The sequence below is a fragment of the Rhinopithecus roxellana genome, chromosome 12 (assembly GCF_007565055.1).
Source record: "Rhinopithecus roxellana isolate Shanxi Qingling chromosome 12, ASM756505v1, whole genome shotgun sequence".
NCBI lineage: Eukaryota > Metazoa > Chordata > Mammalia > Primates > Cercopithecidae > Rhinopithecus > Rhinopithecus roxellana.
The window spans coordinates 111,320,460-111,338,431 of NC_044560.1; the positions used below are offsets into that span (position 1 = coordinate 111,320,460).

At 52.5% G+C, this 17,972-nt stretch overlaps 1 protein-coding gene across 8 annotated transcripts; it reads left to right on the forward strand.

The window, feature by feature from the left end:
• The first annotated feature begins 41 nt into the window (after positions 1 to 41).
• On the forward strand, positions 42 to 14,502 carry NFKBID (NFKB inhibitor delta). Of its 8 annotated transcripts, none has more exons than XM_030942011.1 (12): positions 42 to 250; positions 3,602 to 3,705; positions 3,892 to 3,952; positions 4,569 to 4,786; positions 5,386 to 5,531; positions 5,613 to 5,718; positions 5,906 to 6,052; positions 6,175 to 6,226; positions 6,319 to 6,467; positions 11,974 to 12,090; positions 12,410 to 12,574; positions 13,845 to 14,502. In XM_030942011.1, the coding sequence occupies exons 1-12, from the start codon at positions 151 to 153 to the stop codon at positions 13,896 to 13,898; spliced, it is 1,419 nt and encodes a 472-aa protein (XP_030797871.1). In that variant the 5' UTR covers positions 42 to 150; the 3' UTR covers positions 13,899 to 14,502. The 8 variants fall into 8 exon arrangements, with proteins under 8 accessions (XP_030797871.1, XP_030797868.1, XP_030797870.1 ...); XM_030942008.1 differs by lacking the exon at positions 42 to 250 and adding an exon at positions 1,658 to 1,989 and having other exon boundaries at positions 5,341 to 5,531; XM_030942010.1 differs by lacking the exon at positions 42 to 250 and adding an exon at positions 1,658 to 1,989.
• Positions 14,503 to 17,972: the final 3,470 nt, after the last annotated feature.

The following is a 17,972-nucleotide window of genomic DNA, read 5'->3' on the forward strand; positions in this document are numbered from 1 at the left end:
CCGTTATTGCCTTTGGTGAACTAACTCAGGGGGAGGGTCAGAGAGACCAGGGAGGCTGTTGGCCTGGCCAAGTGGGAATGACAGGTGGCCAGGGGTGCAGGCTAGGGAGATCTGGAAATATTTTGGAGGTACGGCCAACAAAATTTGCTGATGAAATGGATGTGGGTGTGTTTGAGAGGGATCCTAGACAGCCAAGCCTTCTGGCGTGAAAAGCTGAGAAGATGGGAGTGTCTGCTGGCAGAGATGAAAGGTGGGGAAGCGGGTTTGCGGGGAAAGTGATGAGGTTTGGGCACACGGAGTTGGAAATGCCTGATAATCTCCCTGTGGAAATGACCTCACTGCATTTAGGAGTTCAGGGGATAAGGCTGGTCTGGAGATGTAAATTTGGGGGTTGATGGTTTATGGATGGTACTTAAAGCCACAAGACTGGGTGAGATCACCAAGGAAGTGAGTGCAGACAGGATTCTGCCCCCATCCCAACACATATTGAATGGGGGAAGAGGAGGAACTTTGCCAGGGAAATGGAGAAAGAGGGAGTAAGGGAGGGGACCCCGGAGAGCTTGGCATCTTGAAAGCAGGGGGGAGGCCACTGTGGTGGCTCATGCCTGTAATCCCAGCACTTTGGCAGGCCAAGGCAGGAGGATCACCTGAGGTCAGGAGTTCAAGCCAACATGGTGAAACCTCATCTCTACAAAAATACAAAAATTACCCGGGCATGGCGTCGGGCTCCTGTAATCCCAGCTACTTGGGAGACTGAAGCAGGTGGAGGTTGCACTGAGCTGAGATCTCACCACTTTGCCACTGCACTCCAGCCTAGGCGACAGAGTGAGACCCTGTCTCCAAAAAAAGAAAGAAAAAGACAAAGAAAAAGAAAAGCAAGCAAGCAAGCAGGGGAGAAATAGGGCCAACGTGGTCAGTGCTGTGAAAGGTCACCAAGTGAAACTGACAGTGGCCTCCCACTGGAATGTCAGCTCCAGGGCTGGGAATTCCTGTCTACTTAGTTCACAGTACCCAGCAAAATGCCTCTTTTGCTGCAATGAATTATTTTAAATGATGGATGAGTAAATGAAACCAGACCTCTGAACAGGGTGATGTAGGGGAGAGGAAGAAATTGAGCCACAACCTATACCCTTACCCACAGGCCCTTTCTCTAGGAGTCTAGACCCCCAGTCCTCCCCTCCCTCTGGACCCAGTAATACTCTCCCTGCCCCCACCCCATCTCCATTCCTACTCCTACTCCTACCTCCATGGGCAGGACCCAGGAGACAAAGCCTCCAGCACCCCCTTGGACAGACTCAGAAATCCAGGCCCCAGCCAGGCACCATGGCTCAAGCCTGTAATCCCAGCACTTTGGGAGGTCAAGGCAGGTAGGTCACCTGAGGTCAGGAGTTCGAGACCAGCCTGGCCAACATGGTGAAACCCCGTCTCTCCTAAAAATACAAAAATTAGCCAGGCGTGGTGTCCGGCGCCTGTAGTGTCAGCTACTCGGGAGGCTGAGGCAAGAGAATCACTAGAATTCGGGAGGCGGAGGTTGCACTCCAGCCTGGGCGACAGAGAGAGACTCCTTCTCAAAACCAGTAACAAAAAAAAAAAAAAAAAAAAAAAAAAAAGAAAAAAGAAAAAAAGAAAGAAAAGAAATCCAGGCCCCCCAGTATCCCCCTCCTCTTGGGGCCCAGTACCCTAGGCTCCTTCAGACCAAAGATCTGGACCCCAGCTCCCTCTTTCCCCAGGGACCTAGTAGTCCGCCTCCCAAGTCCAACCTGCCCATTCAGGGACTGCGTTCGCCGGAGCGCGACCCGGGGACTCCCAGGCTTGTGGGCGGGCCCTGCCCAGGACTGGGCGGTGCCAGAACCCCTAGTTTAAAAACTCGCGGGTACCGGACCTAAGATCGGGGACCCGGCGGCGGCTCCGCGGGGGAAACAGCGAGGCTGGCGCAGCGCCGAGGCCGCGGCCCTGGGGGCCCGCAATCCACGCCAAGGAATCCCCGAGGTAATGGGTGCGGGTAGGGCGCGCTCGGCCGCCTAAGACAGTGAGGGACTGAGGATCGAAAGACTCCCGAGGCCCTGAGGGACGGAGCTGGAGCGTCAGTCCTATGTCCCGAGAGTGAGGGTCCTAGGTGTTTGGAGGAGGAGGGGATCGTGGATCGTGACGGAGGGGCGGCTGGGATCCCGGACTTCTGGGTCCTGGGGGTGCAGGCGTCTGGGGATCTAGGATCGCGGTGCCCCGAGGGTGAAAGGGCTGGGAGGCTGGACCCCTGGGTCCTTGGAGGTGCTAGGGGTTGCTGGCAGCGGAGACTCCTAACCCTAGAAGGAGGGACTCGGCTGAGTGCTGGGGGGCGTGGTTGCTTAAAATCGGCGCAGGTCTCGGTGGGGAAGGGTCTGGAGCCTGGCCTCTGGGGTCTACGCTGGCGGTGACCCTGCCTCTGCCCCGCCCTGGGATTTCCGCATCGCCACCCTTGCGGGGCTGAGCAGGAATTCCCCTTGCGCGGGGATTCCACGAGCGCCACGCTCGGCCGCGCACCCCGCCTCGGAGCAGGACACCTGGGGCACAAGCCTCGGGGGAAAGGGAGGATGGAAGATTCCCTTGCGTGAGCGCCGTGGCGTCATTGCGCCGCGTCCGGGCGATTTCCGAGCCGCCTCCTCCCGCCCCCGCCCCCAGCAATCCCCGCTTAACCCTTCCTCCGCCGGAACCCAGGCTCGGAAAGGTGAGGGTTGTCTTTCTGGGTCGTGAGGAGTTTGGCAACCGGGGCTCCCAGGTCCTCGAGAGGAAGGAACTGAGGGTCCAGACTCCTGGGGCCTGAAAACGAGACTGTATGGATGGGACTTTTTTTTTTTTTTTTTTAATGGAGTCTTTCTCTGTCGCCCAGGCTGGAGTGCAGTGGGGCGATCTCTGCTCACTGCAACCTCAACCTCCGCCTCCCGGGTTCAAGTGATTCCCCTGCCTCAGCCTCCCAAGTAGCTGCAATTACAGGCGCCCGCCACCACGCCCGGCTACTTTTTATATTTTTAGTAGAGACGGGGTTTCACCATGTTGGTCACGATGGTCTCGAACTTCTGACCTCAGGTGATCCAACCGCCTTGGCCTCCCAAAGTGTTGGGATTACAGGCGTGAGCCACCGCTCCCGGCCCGGGGTGGTGCCTTTGACTTCTCAAGGAGGGGAGCTGGGGACTCCTGATTTCCGAGTCAGGTTCTAGGGCAAAAAAATGGGAACCGGGATTTGCGTCTAGGGAGTGATGCCTGGCGCCCGCCCCCCACCAACCCGCTGACTTCAAAACTGGGATATCTGGGGGTGGAATTTTTTTACGGAAGTTGGGTGGTTGCTGCAGAGGGGTGCCCTCCTCCCCCTTCCTCACTTTCCGCGACGCTGGTGGAAAGTTGGGTCAGAGGGAAAGTGCGGAGCAAAAGGAAGGAAACGGCGGAGGCGGATGCCCCACCCCAAATCTTCTAATGGCTTTGGAGGAGTCAGGCGGCATCTATGTGCCAGTTTTTCCGCGCGGGAGGGCGAGGAGGGTACTCAAACCCACTGCCTGCGCGCCACCCCCGCCGCATTTAGGTGACTTAAGACCCTTGATAACTTCTCCCCCCGTCCTCTCCCGCACAGTGAGCAGGGGTGAGCGCAGTCACTGCCCTACGCAAACCGTGAAGAAGCTTCTGGAAGAGCAGAGGCGCCGCCAGCAGCAGCAGCCGGACCCTGGCGGGGTGCAGGTGAGGCCAGAGAGCCACAGCTCTCAGGAGGCCCCGTGCTGTCCCGTAGGGACTCAGCGGCTTGCCGGGGGCACTCGGGGCTGATGAGACGGGTGGTCCTGACCGAAATGTCCTATAGATCCGAAACAGACCTGGAGGAATCTGCTAGATAGTCACCTGGGTTCCTTTTTGCTTTTGTCTCTGCAGGGACAATTTCTCCCTCCCCCAGAGCAGCCCCTGACCCCATCTGTGAATGAGGCTGTGACTGGTAAGTTCCCTGGGCTCCCAGCCTCCCCATCCCCCTTCCCTAAGGGACTCAGACATCCCAACTCTCAGAACTTAGGACACCTTGGAGTCAGGCCCTCATTCTTCCCTTTTTTTTTTTCTTTTTTTTTTTTTTGAGACAGGATCTCACTCTGTTGCCCTGGCACTGGATGGAGTGCAGTGGCGCTACCAGCCTCAACCTTCTGGGCTCGAGTGATCCTCCCGCCTCAGCCTCCCAAGTAGCTGGGACCACAGGCAATGCCACCTTGCTCAGCTAATTTTTTAAATTTTTGTAGAAACGAGGTCTGGCTATGTTGCCCAGGCTGGTAGGCCCTCATTCTTGCTGGAACTCAGTAGCAGTCTGATTTCCTAGGTTCTCTGAGTCCAGTAGTCTATGCACATAGTCCTACGGAACCCCAGGGCCCAGGCTCCAGCCTTTTTGTGCCCCAGGAGTCCAGGCCCTCGATTCCTCAGTGTCCTAGGAATCCAGATCCCAGGCGCCTGGTGTCCCAGAAGTACTAATTCTCAGTGCCTTGGGAGACACCAGGCCCCCTACCCCTGGATGTGAAGTCCCCAACTCTGGTAACCAGACCTGCCCCTGCCCCTCCTCTTACACGCAGGCCACCCTCCCTTCCCAGCACACTCGGAGACTGTGGGTTCTGGACTTAGCAGCCTGAGTCTCCCCATGGGCTTTCCAGACTGGGACCCCAACACGCATGCTGCCTACACAGACAGCCCCTACTCTTGCCCTGCTTCTGCTGCCGAAAGTTTCCTGCCTCCTGACTTCTACCCACCCTCGGACCCAGGGCAGCCGTGCCCATTTCCCCAGGGCATGGAGGTGAGATACAGAGTGGGTACAAGATGCTGAAGGGCCCCTAAAACTTTGCATTTGCACTCCTGCAGTTTTCTGAGATGTCTGGAGCTCAGGTACAATCCCCTTTTCCAGGCCGGGTGTGGTGGCTCACGCCTGTAATCCCAGCACTTTGGGAAACTAAGGCAGGTAGATCACTTGAGGTCAGGCGTTTGAGACCAGCCTGGCCAACATGGTGAAACCAAAAATACAAAAATTAGCTGGGTGTGGTGGCGCGCGCCTATAATCCTAGCTACTCGGGAGGCTGAGGCAGGGGAATTGCTTGAACCCAGGAGGTAGAGTTTGCAATGAGTGGAGATTGCACGGATGCACTCCAGCCTGGGTGACAAAGCAAGACTCTGTCTCCGGAAAAAAAAAAAAAAAAATCCCCTTTTCCAGATGGGCAAAACTGAGGCCTAAAGGTCCAAGGTCACTTGGCATAGATGGGATACCCAGGGGCTCTGCATGCAGGTTTGTGTGTGGTGGCTTGGGATGGGAAAGTTCTCAGCTGACTGGCTCTTCCCACCACCTGCACCCTTCAGGACCCCCCGGACACCCGGTTCTATGCAGAATCTTCCCTACCACAGGCAGGATCCTGGAGAGTTTCTACACTCCCTTCGGGACCCCCACAGTTCCCCGCTGTGGTCCCTGGACCATCGCTGGAGGCGGCCCGCGCTCACATACTGGCTTTGGGGCCACAACAGCTGCTGGCCCAGGATGAGGAGGGGGACACGTGAGTATAGGGGATGGGGTTGTCTGCAGACTCTTGGCTTGGCAGGGGCTGTTCTCACGCCTGTCCCCCGCCTGTCCTCAGGCTCCTTCACCTGTTTGCGGCTCGGGGGCTGCGCTGGGCAGCATATGCTGCGGCTGAGGTGCTCCAGGTGTACCGGCATCTTGACATTCGTGAGCATAAGGGCAAGGTGAGGCCTGGGGCCTGAACTCTCCTGGGTTCAGGGGAGGAGGGAGCCTGGGGCCTGGACCCCTGGATCCTAGAGGAGAGGGGAATCAGGGATTAGCTCCTGGGGCTGAGGGGAGACGGGGCTGGGAACCTGGTTTTCCGACAGGAGGGAACCAGGAGCCCAGCCTGACCTCTCCCGTGACTTGCAGACCCCTCTCCTGGTGGCGGCTGCTGCCAACCAGCCCCTGATTGTGGAGGATCTGCTGAACCTGGGAGCAGAGCCCAATGCCACTGACCATCAGGGACGTTCGGTCTTGCACGTGGCCGCTACCTACGGGCTCCCAGGAGTTCTCTTGGTACGGCCAACTGGCAGGCAGGGGTTCGTCTGGGGGGTAGACTGGTTGCCCAGATTTTGGCTTCCAGGGTCAGGAGGCCAGGGGATAACCTTACCCAGCACTCTGTCTTCTCTTCCTCCCAGGCTGTGCTTAACTCCGGGGTCCAGGTTGACCTGGAAGCCAGAGACTTCGAGGGTAAGTTGGGTGTAGGCGGGGCTGGTGTGGTTGGTATGACTGGGCGAGGTGGGCGCAGCAGATGCAGGTCCCTCACTATCTCCATTATGCAGGCCTCACCCCGCTCCACACGGCCATCCTGGCCCTTAACGTTGCTATGCGCCCTTCTGACCTCTGCCCCCGGGTGCTGAGCACACAGGCCCGAGACAGACTGGATTGTGTCCACATGTTGCTGCAAATGGGTGCTAATCACACCAGCCAGGTGAGCTGGGATGTGGGCAGTTGGTCCCTGGGAGATTGTGTGGAATGGGGCCACTTTGATGTCCGGGAGCTCCAGACAAATGCTGACTTTGCCTCTTCCTTGCTGCATGCCCTTGAACATGTTACTTCACTTCTCTGTGCCTTGGGGGTGTTTGTTTGTTTGTTTGTTTGTTTGTTTTGAGATGGAGTTTTGCTGTTGTTGCCCTGGCTGGAGTGCAATGATGTGATCTCAGCTCACTGCAACCTCCGCTTCCCGGGTTCAAGTGATTCTCCTGCCTCAGCCTCCCGAGTAGCTGGGATTACAGGCATGAGCCACCATGCCTGGCTAACTTTTTGTATTTTTAGTAGAGACGGGGTTTCTCCATGTTGGTCCTGCTGGTCTTGAACTCCTGACCTCAGGTGATCCACCTGCCTCGGCCTCCCAAAGTGCTGGGATTACAGGCGTGAGCTACCGCACCCAGCAGGGTTTTTGTTGTTGTTGTTGTTATTGTTTGTTTGTTTTGTTTGTTTTTTGAGACAGGGTCTCACTCTGTCGTCCAGGCTAGAGTGCAGTGGTGCAGTCTCGTCTCACAGCAACCTCTGCCTCCCAGGTTCAAGTGATTCTCCTGCCTTAGCCTCCTGAGTAGCTGGGACTATAGGCACATGCCACCATGCCCGGCAATTTTTTTTTTTTTTTTTGTATTTTAGTAGAGGTGGGCTTTCATCGTGTTGGCCAGGCTGGTCTCAAACTCCTGACCTCAAATGATCCTCCCACCTTGGCCTCCCAAAGTGCTGGGATTACAGGCGTGAGCCACCTTGCCCGGCCCCTAGTTGTTAACTGGGAATAATATTACTGACCTTAGGGTATGTTATCAAGCACTTACTATTCATTCATCAAGCACTGAGTTTCAGATTAGCTTGTCGAAACCTCACAAACACCCTTTGACATGTGTACTCTTTCTATTTTCTCTATTTTATTGATAAGGAAACTGAGGCATGGGAAATCAAAAATCTTTTTTTTTCTTTTTGAGACGGAGTTTTGCTCTTGTCGCCCAGGCTGGAGTGCAATGGTGCAATCTCGGCTCACTGCAACCTCCGCCTCCTGGGTTCAAGCGATTCTCCTGTCTCAGCCTCCCGAGTAGCTGGGATTACAGGTTCCCACCACCATGCCCAGCTAATTTTGTATTTTTAGTAGAGACAGGGTTTCTCCATGTTGGCCAGGCTGTTCTCGAACTCCCGACCTCAGGTGATCTTCCTGCCTCGGCCTCCCAAAGTGCTGGGATTACAAGGGTGAGCCACTGCACCTGGCCTCAAAAATCTTTTTGAGACAGGATCTCACTGTGTCACTCAGGCTGGAGTGCAGTGGCATGATCACAGCTTATTGCAGCCTTGACCTTGTGCACTTAAGTGATCCAGCCTCCCAAGTAACTGTGATCACAAGCATGCACCACCACCCCTGGCTACTTTTTCGTAGAGGTAAGGTCTAACTATGTTGGCCAGACAGGTCTCAAACTCCTGAGCTCAAGCAATCCTTCCACCTCTGCCTCTGAAAGTGCTGGGATTACAGTTGTGAGCCACTGCACCCAGCCCAAAAAATCTTATAGCTTGTGAGTGTCGAGAGGGGATTAGAACCCAGGTAGTCTGACTTTAGAACCTAGCTTTTAATTATGTTCTATTCCTTTCTTGTGACAGTAGCTCCTTCACAGGCTGGCTGAGATAATTAAACATCCACAAAAAATGTTTATTTATTTATTGAGATGGAATCTCACTCTGTCACCCAAGCTGGAGTGCAGTGGTGCGATCTCGGCTCACTGCAACCTCTGCCTCCCGGGTTCAAGCGATGCTTCTGCCTCAGCCTCCTGAGTAGCTGGGACTACAGTCATGCACCACCACGCCCAGCCGATTTTTTTGTATTTTTAGTGGAGACGGGGTTTCACTATGTTGGCCAGGCTGGTCTCGAACTCCTGACCTCAGGTGATCCGCCCACCTTGGCCTCCCAAAGTGCTGGCATTACAGGCATGAGCCACCACGCCCAGCCAAAAAATGTTTTTTTAGTTAAAGAATATTGAACACCAATAAAATATAGAAAATAGTAGAATGAACTCCTTGTGTCCAACATCAGTAACCAGCGACTCATGGCCAGTCTTGCCCCCATCCACTCTCTCACTGTCATGTGATTTTTTTTTTTTTTTTTTGACGGATCTCGCTCTGTCACCCAGACTGGAGTGCAGTGGCGTGATCTCAGCTTACTGCAAGCTCCACCTCCCGGGTTCACACCATTCTCCTGCCTCAGCCTCCCGAGTAGCTGGGACTACAGGCACCTGCCACCATGCTGAGCTAATTTTTTGCATTTTTAGTAGAGACGGGGTTTCACTGGGTTAGCCAGGATGGTCTCGATCTCCTGACCTCATGATCCACCCGCCTTGGCTTCCCAAAGTGCTGGGATTACAGGCATGAGCCATCACGCCTGGCCTCTCACTTTCATGTGATTTTTAAGCAAATTCAAACACATATTTTTTTCAATAAATATTTGTATATCTTTAAAGAATAGCGGCATTTAGCAGAGTTAGCTAGATGGTGGGGATGGACTGTAGGAAGGACGGGCATGGCTGAGTAGAGACAAGATAAGGCATTATTAGCGGGGTCTGGAAATGAATGATGGCAATCTAGGCTCTTACTGGTTGCAAAGTAGAGCTAAGTGATCATTTGGGCAATACAGAGAAGGTGGAATTGATACTTTGGTAGTTCATTCCTTTCTTCGCTCAGAATTTTGGACACATATGATGTGGCTACCAGTGTGCTAGTGATGGGGCATAAAGTTGCTTTTTGTTTGTTTTTTTTTTAGAGACAGGGTCTGGCTTTGTCACCCAGGCTGGAGTGCCATGGTGCTATCACGAATCACTGAAGCCTCGACCTCCTGGCCTCAAGCATTCCACCCACCTCAGCTTCCCAAGTAGCTGGGACTACAGGCATGAGCCACCTCACCCGACTAATTGTTTTCTATTTTTTGTAGAGATGGGGTCTCGCTATGTTGCCCAGGCTGGTCTCGAACTCCTGGGCCCAGGTGACCCCCCAGCCTTGGCCTCCCAAGTGCTGGGATTACAGGTGTGAGCTGCCGTGCCCAGCTACCTATAATGTTTTAATAAGAAAAGACCACTCTGTTGTACTTTTAGACATTACAATTTAATCGAAAAGAGAGGAGATGATAAGTAAACAAAGAACTGAACATAATTACAAATCAGGATGAGAGCTGCCTCGGAAATATAGGAGCTCCTAGACAATGAAAAGACTGGCTTTATATTGGATGCGGGGCTCACGATGAAGGTCGTTCTGAGGAAATTGCACTTAAATTGAGTGAGAAATGATGAAGAGGAAGAATTAACTGTGTGGTAGGGTTCTGGGAGAACTCAGAAATCAGGGAGTATTTCTCTGAAAACAGGACAAATAATTTTTTTTTTTTTTTTTTTTGAGATGGCGTCTCACTGTCACCCAGGCTGGAGTGCAGTGGTGCAGTCTCGGGTCACTGCAATCTTCTGGGTTCAAGTGATTCTCCTGCCTCAGCCTCCCGAGTAGCTGGGACTACAGGCGTGTGCTATCACACTCCTCTAAGTTTTGTATTTTTAGTAATAATAACAAATAAATTAAAAAAAAATAATACAGATGGCTGGGTGAGGTGGCTCATGCCTGTAATCCAAGCACTTTGGGAGGCCCAGGTGAGTGGGTTGCTTGAGCTCAGGAGTTCGAGACCAGCCTCGGCAACATAGGGAGACCACATCTCTACAAAAAAATACAAAAATTAGCTGGGCTTGATGGCGCATGCCTGTGGTCCCAGGTACTCAGGAGGCTAAGTTGGGAGGATCACCTGAACCTGGGGAGGTCAAGGCTGCAGTGGGCCATGGTTTTGCCACTGCACTCCAACCTGGGCGACAGAGCAAGACCCTGTCTCTCAACAACAACAACAACAGTAATAATAATAATAAAAGATAAGAACTCTTTCCCTGTAATCCCAGTGCTTGGGGAGCCTAAGGTGGGAGGATCACTTGAGCCCAGTAAGTTGAGGCTGCAATGAGTCACGGTCACACCACTGCACTCCAGCCTGGGCAACAGAGCGAGACCCCATCTCAAAAAACAAACAAAAAAAATAACTTCTGTTTTTTGAGACAGTCTCGCTCTGTTGCCCAGACTGGAGTGCAATGGTGTGATATTGGCTCACTGCAACCTCTGCCTCCCACGTTCAAGCTATTCCTGCGCCTCAGCCTCCCAAGTAGGTGGGATTATAGGCACGTGCCACCATGCCTGGCTAATTTCTGTATTTTTAATAGAGATGGTTTCACCATGTTGGCCAGGCTGGTCTCAAACTCTTGACCTCAAGTGATCCGCCTGCCTCGGCCTCCCAAAGTGCTGGGATTACAGGCACGAGCCCCTGTGCCCTTCAAAAAGAAAAAGAACTTTTTAAACCTCAGTATCATTACTCTGTCTTTAAAAAATTAAAGATTTTCTTGCAATACCAAATATCCCGGCTATAGTCAAATTTCCTTTTGGCTATAAAATGATAATTTTTTTCATTAAAAAAAATCAAGATCCAAGTAAGCAAACATACTGTGATGTTACATCTTTTCAAATCACTTTTAATCTAGAGCTTGGTTTTGTCTTCATTTTTTGGATGAGCAAACTGGGTGGTTTTGCCCTGTTAAAATCAGCACATAAAATGTTTAACATTCATTATCATTTGCAATCTCCTTAAAGACACATAAAAAGGTTTCATTTTAGAAAATGTCTTTTATTTTCCCCCAAATATGACGGGAACAGCTCAATATTGTGGTGCAGTATTGCAATATTAGCTAGTCCACTGATTAATGCTGCCAACTCCTGTGCTTGTAGATAAAGTACAGTCTGTGTGGGTCGGGATGCAGTTTAATGTGTTGAATGGAGGGCGGGTAGCCAAAGCAGTTGCTTTGAAGAACTGGAAAAGGAATCTCTCCCAGACACTGGTGTGAAAATTGTCATAAGAAATGTACAGTTCTGGGAGGTGTATGGTGTGAATGGTACACCCTGAGAAGTGGTGTTGTGCAGTGCACAAGACATACAACTAAATAAGGCACTCTTGGTGGGGCTTGAAGAGGAGGGCCAGCATCCTATTTATTTATTTATTTATTTTGAGATAGAGTGTCACTCTATCACCCATGCTGGAGTGTAGTGGCATGGTCATGGCCCACTGCAGCCTTGAACTCCTAGGCTGAAATGATCCTCCTGCCTCAGCCTCCCAAGCAGCTGGGGCTACAGGTGTGCACCAGCACGCCTGGCTAATTTTTCTATTTTTTGTAGAGATGAGGTCTTGCTGTGCTGTCCAGGCTGGTCTCCAGTTCCTGGCCTCAAGTGGTCCTCCTTCAGCCTCCCAAAGTGCTAGGATTACAGGTGTGAACCACCACACTCTGCCAAGGATCAGGGTCTCTAAAGGCTCCTGGATTCAGTGGGAAGGTGCGTGGGTGTGAGGCTGGCCCTGACCTCTGCCATTCCCCTCCACCTAGGAGATCAAGAGCAACAAGACAGTTCTGCACTTGGCCGTGCAGGCTGCCAACCCCACTCTGGTTCAGCTGCTGCTGGAGCTGCCCCGGGGAGACCTGCGGACCTTTGTCAACATGAAGGTGGGAGCTGGGGCTGGAAAGTCCCGGTTGTGTGGGTTACAGTAGAGGTGGCAATGGGATGTTAGGGGTGCTGGGGGCTGTGGACGTGGAGGGGACGATGTGTGGGATTTGCAGGGGAATGTGTAGGAAACAGACATAGATTGCCCCGGAACGTGTAGGCCATGGACACAGGGATGCGTGCAGCGAGGCTGTGGCTGGGGGAGGTCTGGGATGTGAAAGGACAAGTACAGGACGTGGACAAGGCAGAAATTGAAGTGCAGTTTAGAGGCCTGGGCCAGCTGAGCCCAGATCCCCATCAGCCCTCCCCTTACTTTTCCAGGCCCACGGGAACACAGCCCTCCACATGGCGGCTGCTCTGCCCCCTGGGCCGGCCCAGGAGGCCATCGTGCGGCACCTGTTGGCAGCTGGGGCGGACCCCACACTGCGCAACCTGGAGAATGAGCAGCCTGTTCACCTGCTGCGGCCCGGGCCGGGCCCTGAGGGGGTGAGTAAGCACTGAGCCTGCCTGTAGAGTGGCCTCTGAGCTCTCGGGCACAGGATGACCTCCCTGCCCCACCCAATGCTCACTTTCAGAGAATGACTTCTAATCTCGGAAGGTGACTTCAGCCCTCAGGCAACTCTGACTCTATAATGTGCCTCTGACCTCAGTGTTTCATCCCTTACCCCGGAATGGTGACTTCTCTGATCTCTGTCCCAACCCTGACCTCACAGTGTGACCTGTACTCCCAATCCTGAATCTTGCTTGACCTCAAGGTGTGACCTTTGATCCCCAAGTGTGACCTCCTACCCTCTTCCCCTTAACCTTGGGTCCTGACCTCAGATGTGACTTTTGACCTCTTACCTGTTCCCTTCAATTCCCTCTGATTGCTCACCCCCAGGTGGGAACCCCCAGCCAGTAGCCCCTTTCCCTTCACTGAAGTTCTGCTTCCTGACCTTTTCTCAGTGTATGAACCCAGGCCTTGACCTTCTTCCCACATCTTTATTTTTATTTTTATTTATTTATTTATTTTGAGGCAGTGTCTTGCTCTGTTGCCTAGGCTGGAGTGCAGTGGCATGATCACAGCTCATTGCAGCCTGGAGCTCCTGGGCTCAAGGGATCCTCCCACCTCAGCCTCTCTAGTTGCTGGTACTACAGGCAGGCAACACCACACCCAGCTAATTTTGTTTTTTTTTTAAGAGATGGGATCTCACATGTTGTCCAGGCTGGTCTCAAACTCCTGGCCTCAATTGATCCTCCCGCCTTGGCCTCCCAAAGTGTTGGGATCACAGGCATGAACCATCACTCCCAGCCTCCTTCCCTAATCTTTTTTTTTTTTTTTTTTTGGTGACAGAGTCTTGCTTTGTCACCCAGGCTGGAGTGCAGTGGTGCAATTTTAGCTCACTGCAAGCTCCGCCTCCCAGGTTCATGTGATTCTCCTGCCTCAGCCTCCCAAGTTGGGACTAAAGGCACACACGCCACCATGCCCAGCTAATTTTTGTCTTTGGTAGAGGCGGGGTTTCCCCATGGTGGCCGGGCTGGTCTTGAACTCCTGACCTCAGGTGATTTGCCCACCTTAGCCCCACAAAGTGCTGGGATTACAGATGTGAGCCACTGCACCTGGCTCTTCCAAAGTCTTGACTCTGGACCTCTGACCTGCAAATCCAATGGGCCCCACTCAACCTCTCTTCTCTAACCCCTCCCTCTGCGTGGCATGCCTTCCCCACCTCTGCTTCCAACCTGACAGACTTCTCTCCCTCTTTTGCCTTGTCTATAGCTCCGGCAGCTGTTGAAGAGGAGCCGTGTGGCGCCACCAGGCCTGTCCTCTTAGGACTCAAACCCAGACCCTGGACTGATTTTCCAGTCCCCACCGTCCTGCGGGACAGCCAGCGTATGCTAATGTTGCAAATCCATGATAATGTATGTGGAATATCCTGCCATTGGGGTCTTACATTAAAACCCCAGAATGGCTGCAGAGGGGTGAACAGGCCCCAATATTTGGGGTGCTGTGATACCCCTCTTCTACCCACAAGGAGCCCTCTTGATGATTTCTGTGAAATCGAGGCCCCTTGTTTGTTTCTGTGAAACACCCTGCACCCCTAGTCCTTTCCCCGTTGAGATCCTTCAGGTTCTGTCCCGTAACTCAGCTCTTCGTTCCCAGAAACCCAAATGTAATCCCCCTACGTGGTGCTTGGGGCATCTCAATACCATCTCAGTACAGCTCCTACGATGGCCTCCTCGCCCTCCCCAGGACCCACACCCTTTGGGTCCTCACCCTGAGACAGGAGGGACCCTCTGAGATCAGGGACCCTTAGGTCCCACTGCTCTCTGATTCAGAACTCAGCTGGGCCGTGTTCCAGACCCCAGCATTCCTGGTCACTCCCTCCCTAATCTGAGCATCTCTCAAGCTCTTTATTAAACTCAATTTGGGTCAGGTTTGGTGGTTCATGCCTATAATCCTAACACTCTGGGAGGCCGAGGCGGGTGGATCACCAGAGGTCAAGAGTTTGAGACCAGCCTGGCCAACATGGTGAAACCCTGTCTCCACTAAAAATACAAAAAAAATTAGCTGGACATGGTGGCACGCACCTGTAGTCCCAGCTACTTGGGAGGCTGAGGCAGGAGAATTGCTTGAACCCAGGAGGTGGAGGTTGCAGTGAGACAAGATTGTACCACTGCACTCCAGCCTGGGTGACAAAGCAAAATTCTGTCTCAAAAAAAAATTAAAATGAAATAAAAATAAACTCAATTTGGACTAGAACCATTGTTGTCTGATCTCTGGGGGCACTGGTACAGGGGAGTGGCTCTGATCCCCGCCGAGGGGTCATATTGGGATGAATGTGCCTGAGGAGGGAGGACGTAGCAGCCACCATGGGTGCCAAGTCCATATCCCATCACCCTCATCCTGGTGACACAAGCAGGACTGGCCTTTGGGAGGCCAAGGTGTGAGGATCACTTGAGGCCAGGAGTTTGAGACCAGCCTAGGTGTCAGCCCCAAAATATTTGCCTTCAGGCAATCTCAGACCACTGGTGCGGCTCTGCCCTGGGTATGGGTGTGTCAAGTGTTGAAAGCCAGGGGGTTCGTGCCCACTTCCCACTCCAGCAGCCCTCAGCCAGTTACTGATAGGAGATGGTCCCCCACCTGTCTGTTGGGCTAACTTGGAAATGCATGGCCTATGCGGGCTCCAGAGTTCCCCAGTGGATGAATCCCCAGTTCCCTACAGTGGTTTGGGCTTGATAAAATACCCTTTATCGTCTGCTCTCTCTTCTCTGTGTCTCTTCCCGCCTCCCCTACCAATGTTCTCCATCCCTTCCAACTTTCCCTCCAATCCTTCCCTCCACAGCTGCTTTTGGAGAAACCCAAATTAAGACCTCCACAAAACCCCATTCTCAGCCAGGTGCAGTGGCTCACACTTATAATCGCAGCACTTTGGGAGGCCAAGGCGGGCAGATCACCTGAGGTCAGGAGTTTGAGATCATCCTGGCCAACATGGCAAAAACCCATCTCTACTAAAAATACAAAAATTAGCCAGGCGTGTTGGCATGTGCCTGTAATCCCAGCTACTCGGGAGGCTGAGGCATGAGAATCGCTTGAACCTGGGAGGCAGAGGTTGCAGTGAGCTGAGATTACGCCACTGCACTCCAATCTGGGCGACAGAGCAGGACTCTGTCTCAAAAACAAGAAACAAACAGAAAAACCCAAGACTGGGCACGGTGGCTCATGCCTGTAATCCCTGCACTTTGGGAGGCCGAGGTAGGTGGACCACCTGAGGTCAGGAGTTCGAGACCAGCCTGGCCAACATGATGAAACCCTGTCTCTACTAAAAGTACAAAAGATTAGCCAGGTGTGGTGGTGGGCACCTGTAACGCCAACTACTCAGGAGGCTGAGGCAGGCAAATCTCTTGAACCCAGGAAGCAGAGGTTTCAGTGAGCCAAGACTGTGCCACTGCACTCCAACCTGGGCAACAAGAGCAAAACTCCGTCTCAAAAACAAAACAAAACAAAACAAACAAAAACAAAAAACCCCAAACCCCATTCTCATACCCGCTCCACAGCTGCTGCTCTGGCCTCTGTGATATAATCGCCAAAAGAGCCCCCATCCCAGAAAGCCCTCGAACCCATCATGGCCCCTGCAGCTAGGAACCTTCCATGAACCACAAACCGAATGTACATATTAGCACACTCCCAGGGCTCCGGCCAGTGTCTCCACCCTAAAACTTAAGGCTTAAACCAACACCGTTTTAATTGTTTTTTCCTTTTTTCCAGATCGGAGACGGAGTCTCTCTCTTGCCAGGCTGGAGTGCAGTGGCGCGATCTCCTGTCGCTGCAACTTCCGCCTCCTAGGTTCAAGTGATTCTCCTGCCTCTCTGCCTGCCGAGTAGCTGGGATTACAGGCACCCGCCACCACATCTGGCTAATTTTTGTATTTGTTTAGTAGAGATGGGGGTTCCAGCATGTTGGCCAGGCTGGTCTCGAACTCCTGACCTCAAGTGATCCGCCCGCCTCGGCCTCCCGAAGTGCTGGGATTACAGGAGTGAACCACTGCACCCAGCCCCTCTTAATTGTTTCTGACTGAAATCTAGGCAGGGTTCAGCTGGCTGTTTTGCTCTCTCCCTTTTGTTCCTTATGTGGATGCAGTCAACCTGAGGCCCAACTGGCCTGGAAATCCACAACGCCTTCACTCACATGCCTGATAGCTCAGCGGAGATATTGGAGCTTCCAGGAGTGGCCAAGAGTCTCTCCATGCAGTCCAGGAGGGCAGGTGGATCTCTTCACTTCAGATAGTGGCCCAGCTCTCCAAGAGGGAGAGATTCAAGGAGACAAGCTCCTGCTTGTATCATGCTCGTTGACATGTCATTGATCCCAGATCAGTGTGGGAGGCATTATACAAGGGTCTGAATATTGGGAGACAGAGTTATCTGGGGGCTGGGCAAGGTGCCTCACTCCTGTAATCCCAGCACTCTGGGAGGCCAAGGTGGGGGGATCACCTGAGGTCAGGGGTTGGAGACCATCCTGGTCAACATGGTGAAACCCTGTCTCTACTAAAAATACAAAAATTAACTGGGCATGGTGGTGGGTGCCTGTAGTCCCAGCTACTTGGGAGGCTGAGGCAGGAGAATTGCTTGAACTTGGAGATGGAGGTTGCAGTAAGGTGAGATCACACCACCGAACTCCAGCCTGGGCAACAAAGCAGGACTCCATCTGAAAGAAAGAAACAAGGAAGGGAGGAAGCGAGGAAAGGAGGGAGGGAGGGAGGGAGAGAAGGAGTCATCAGGAGCTCCTGATGTTAGGTTTCCCATATCAGCTGTCTTATACCAGCATGTATGTGCCCTCATATGTATTCACACATTGGCAGCGGGTCCAGGAAAATTTCCTACAAATATGCAGTATTTCATTGATTCTAAGAAGAACTTAATTGAGATGGACGTGGTGGCTCATGCCTGTAATTCCAGCACTTTTGGAGGCAGAGGTGGGAGGATCACTTGAGCCTAGGAATTTGAGACCAGCAACCTAGTGAGACACACTCTACCAAAACAAAAAAACAAACAAAAACAAACAAATTAGCTGTGTGTGGTGGTGCACACCTGTAGTCCCAGCTACTTTGGAGGCTGAGGCAGGAGGCTCACTTGAGCTCAGGAGTTTTACGCTGCAGTGAACCATGATTGCAGCACTGCACTCCAGCGTGGGAGACAGCAAGACACTGTCTCTAAAGTAAGTAAATAAATAATAATAATAAAATAAAAAATTCAGGACTTAATTGGGATAATCTTATAGTCAATTGTGTGACATAGCTTATACTTTGCCTTTTTTTCCCTTTTGTGGCACCTAAAATAATGCTATTTTTTTTTTATCACTGATGGCATCTGAGGTTTTGTTAACATATAAGATGTATATCTCAATTTG

What these genes read in the sequence shown, in the direction of transcription:
- NFKBID (XM_030942004.1), top strand. Translation starts at nt 3,448, where the DNA reads ATGGCTTTGGAGGAGTCAGGCGGCATCTATGTGCCAGTTTTTCCGCGC. An exon ending in CATTTCCCCAGGGCATGGAG is followed by an intron (nt 4,787 to 5,340) that starts GTGAGATACAGA and finishes TGCACCCTTCAG; the next exon opens with GACCCCCCGGACACCCGGTT. An exon ending in CAGGATGAGGAGGGGGACAC is followed by an intron (nt 5,532 to 5,612) that starts GTGAGTATAGGG and finishes GCCTGTCCTCAG; the next exon opens with GCTCCTTCACCTGTTTGCGG.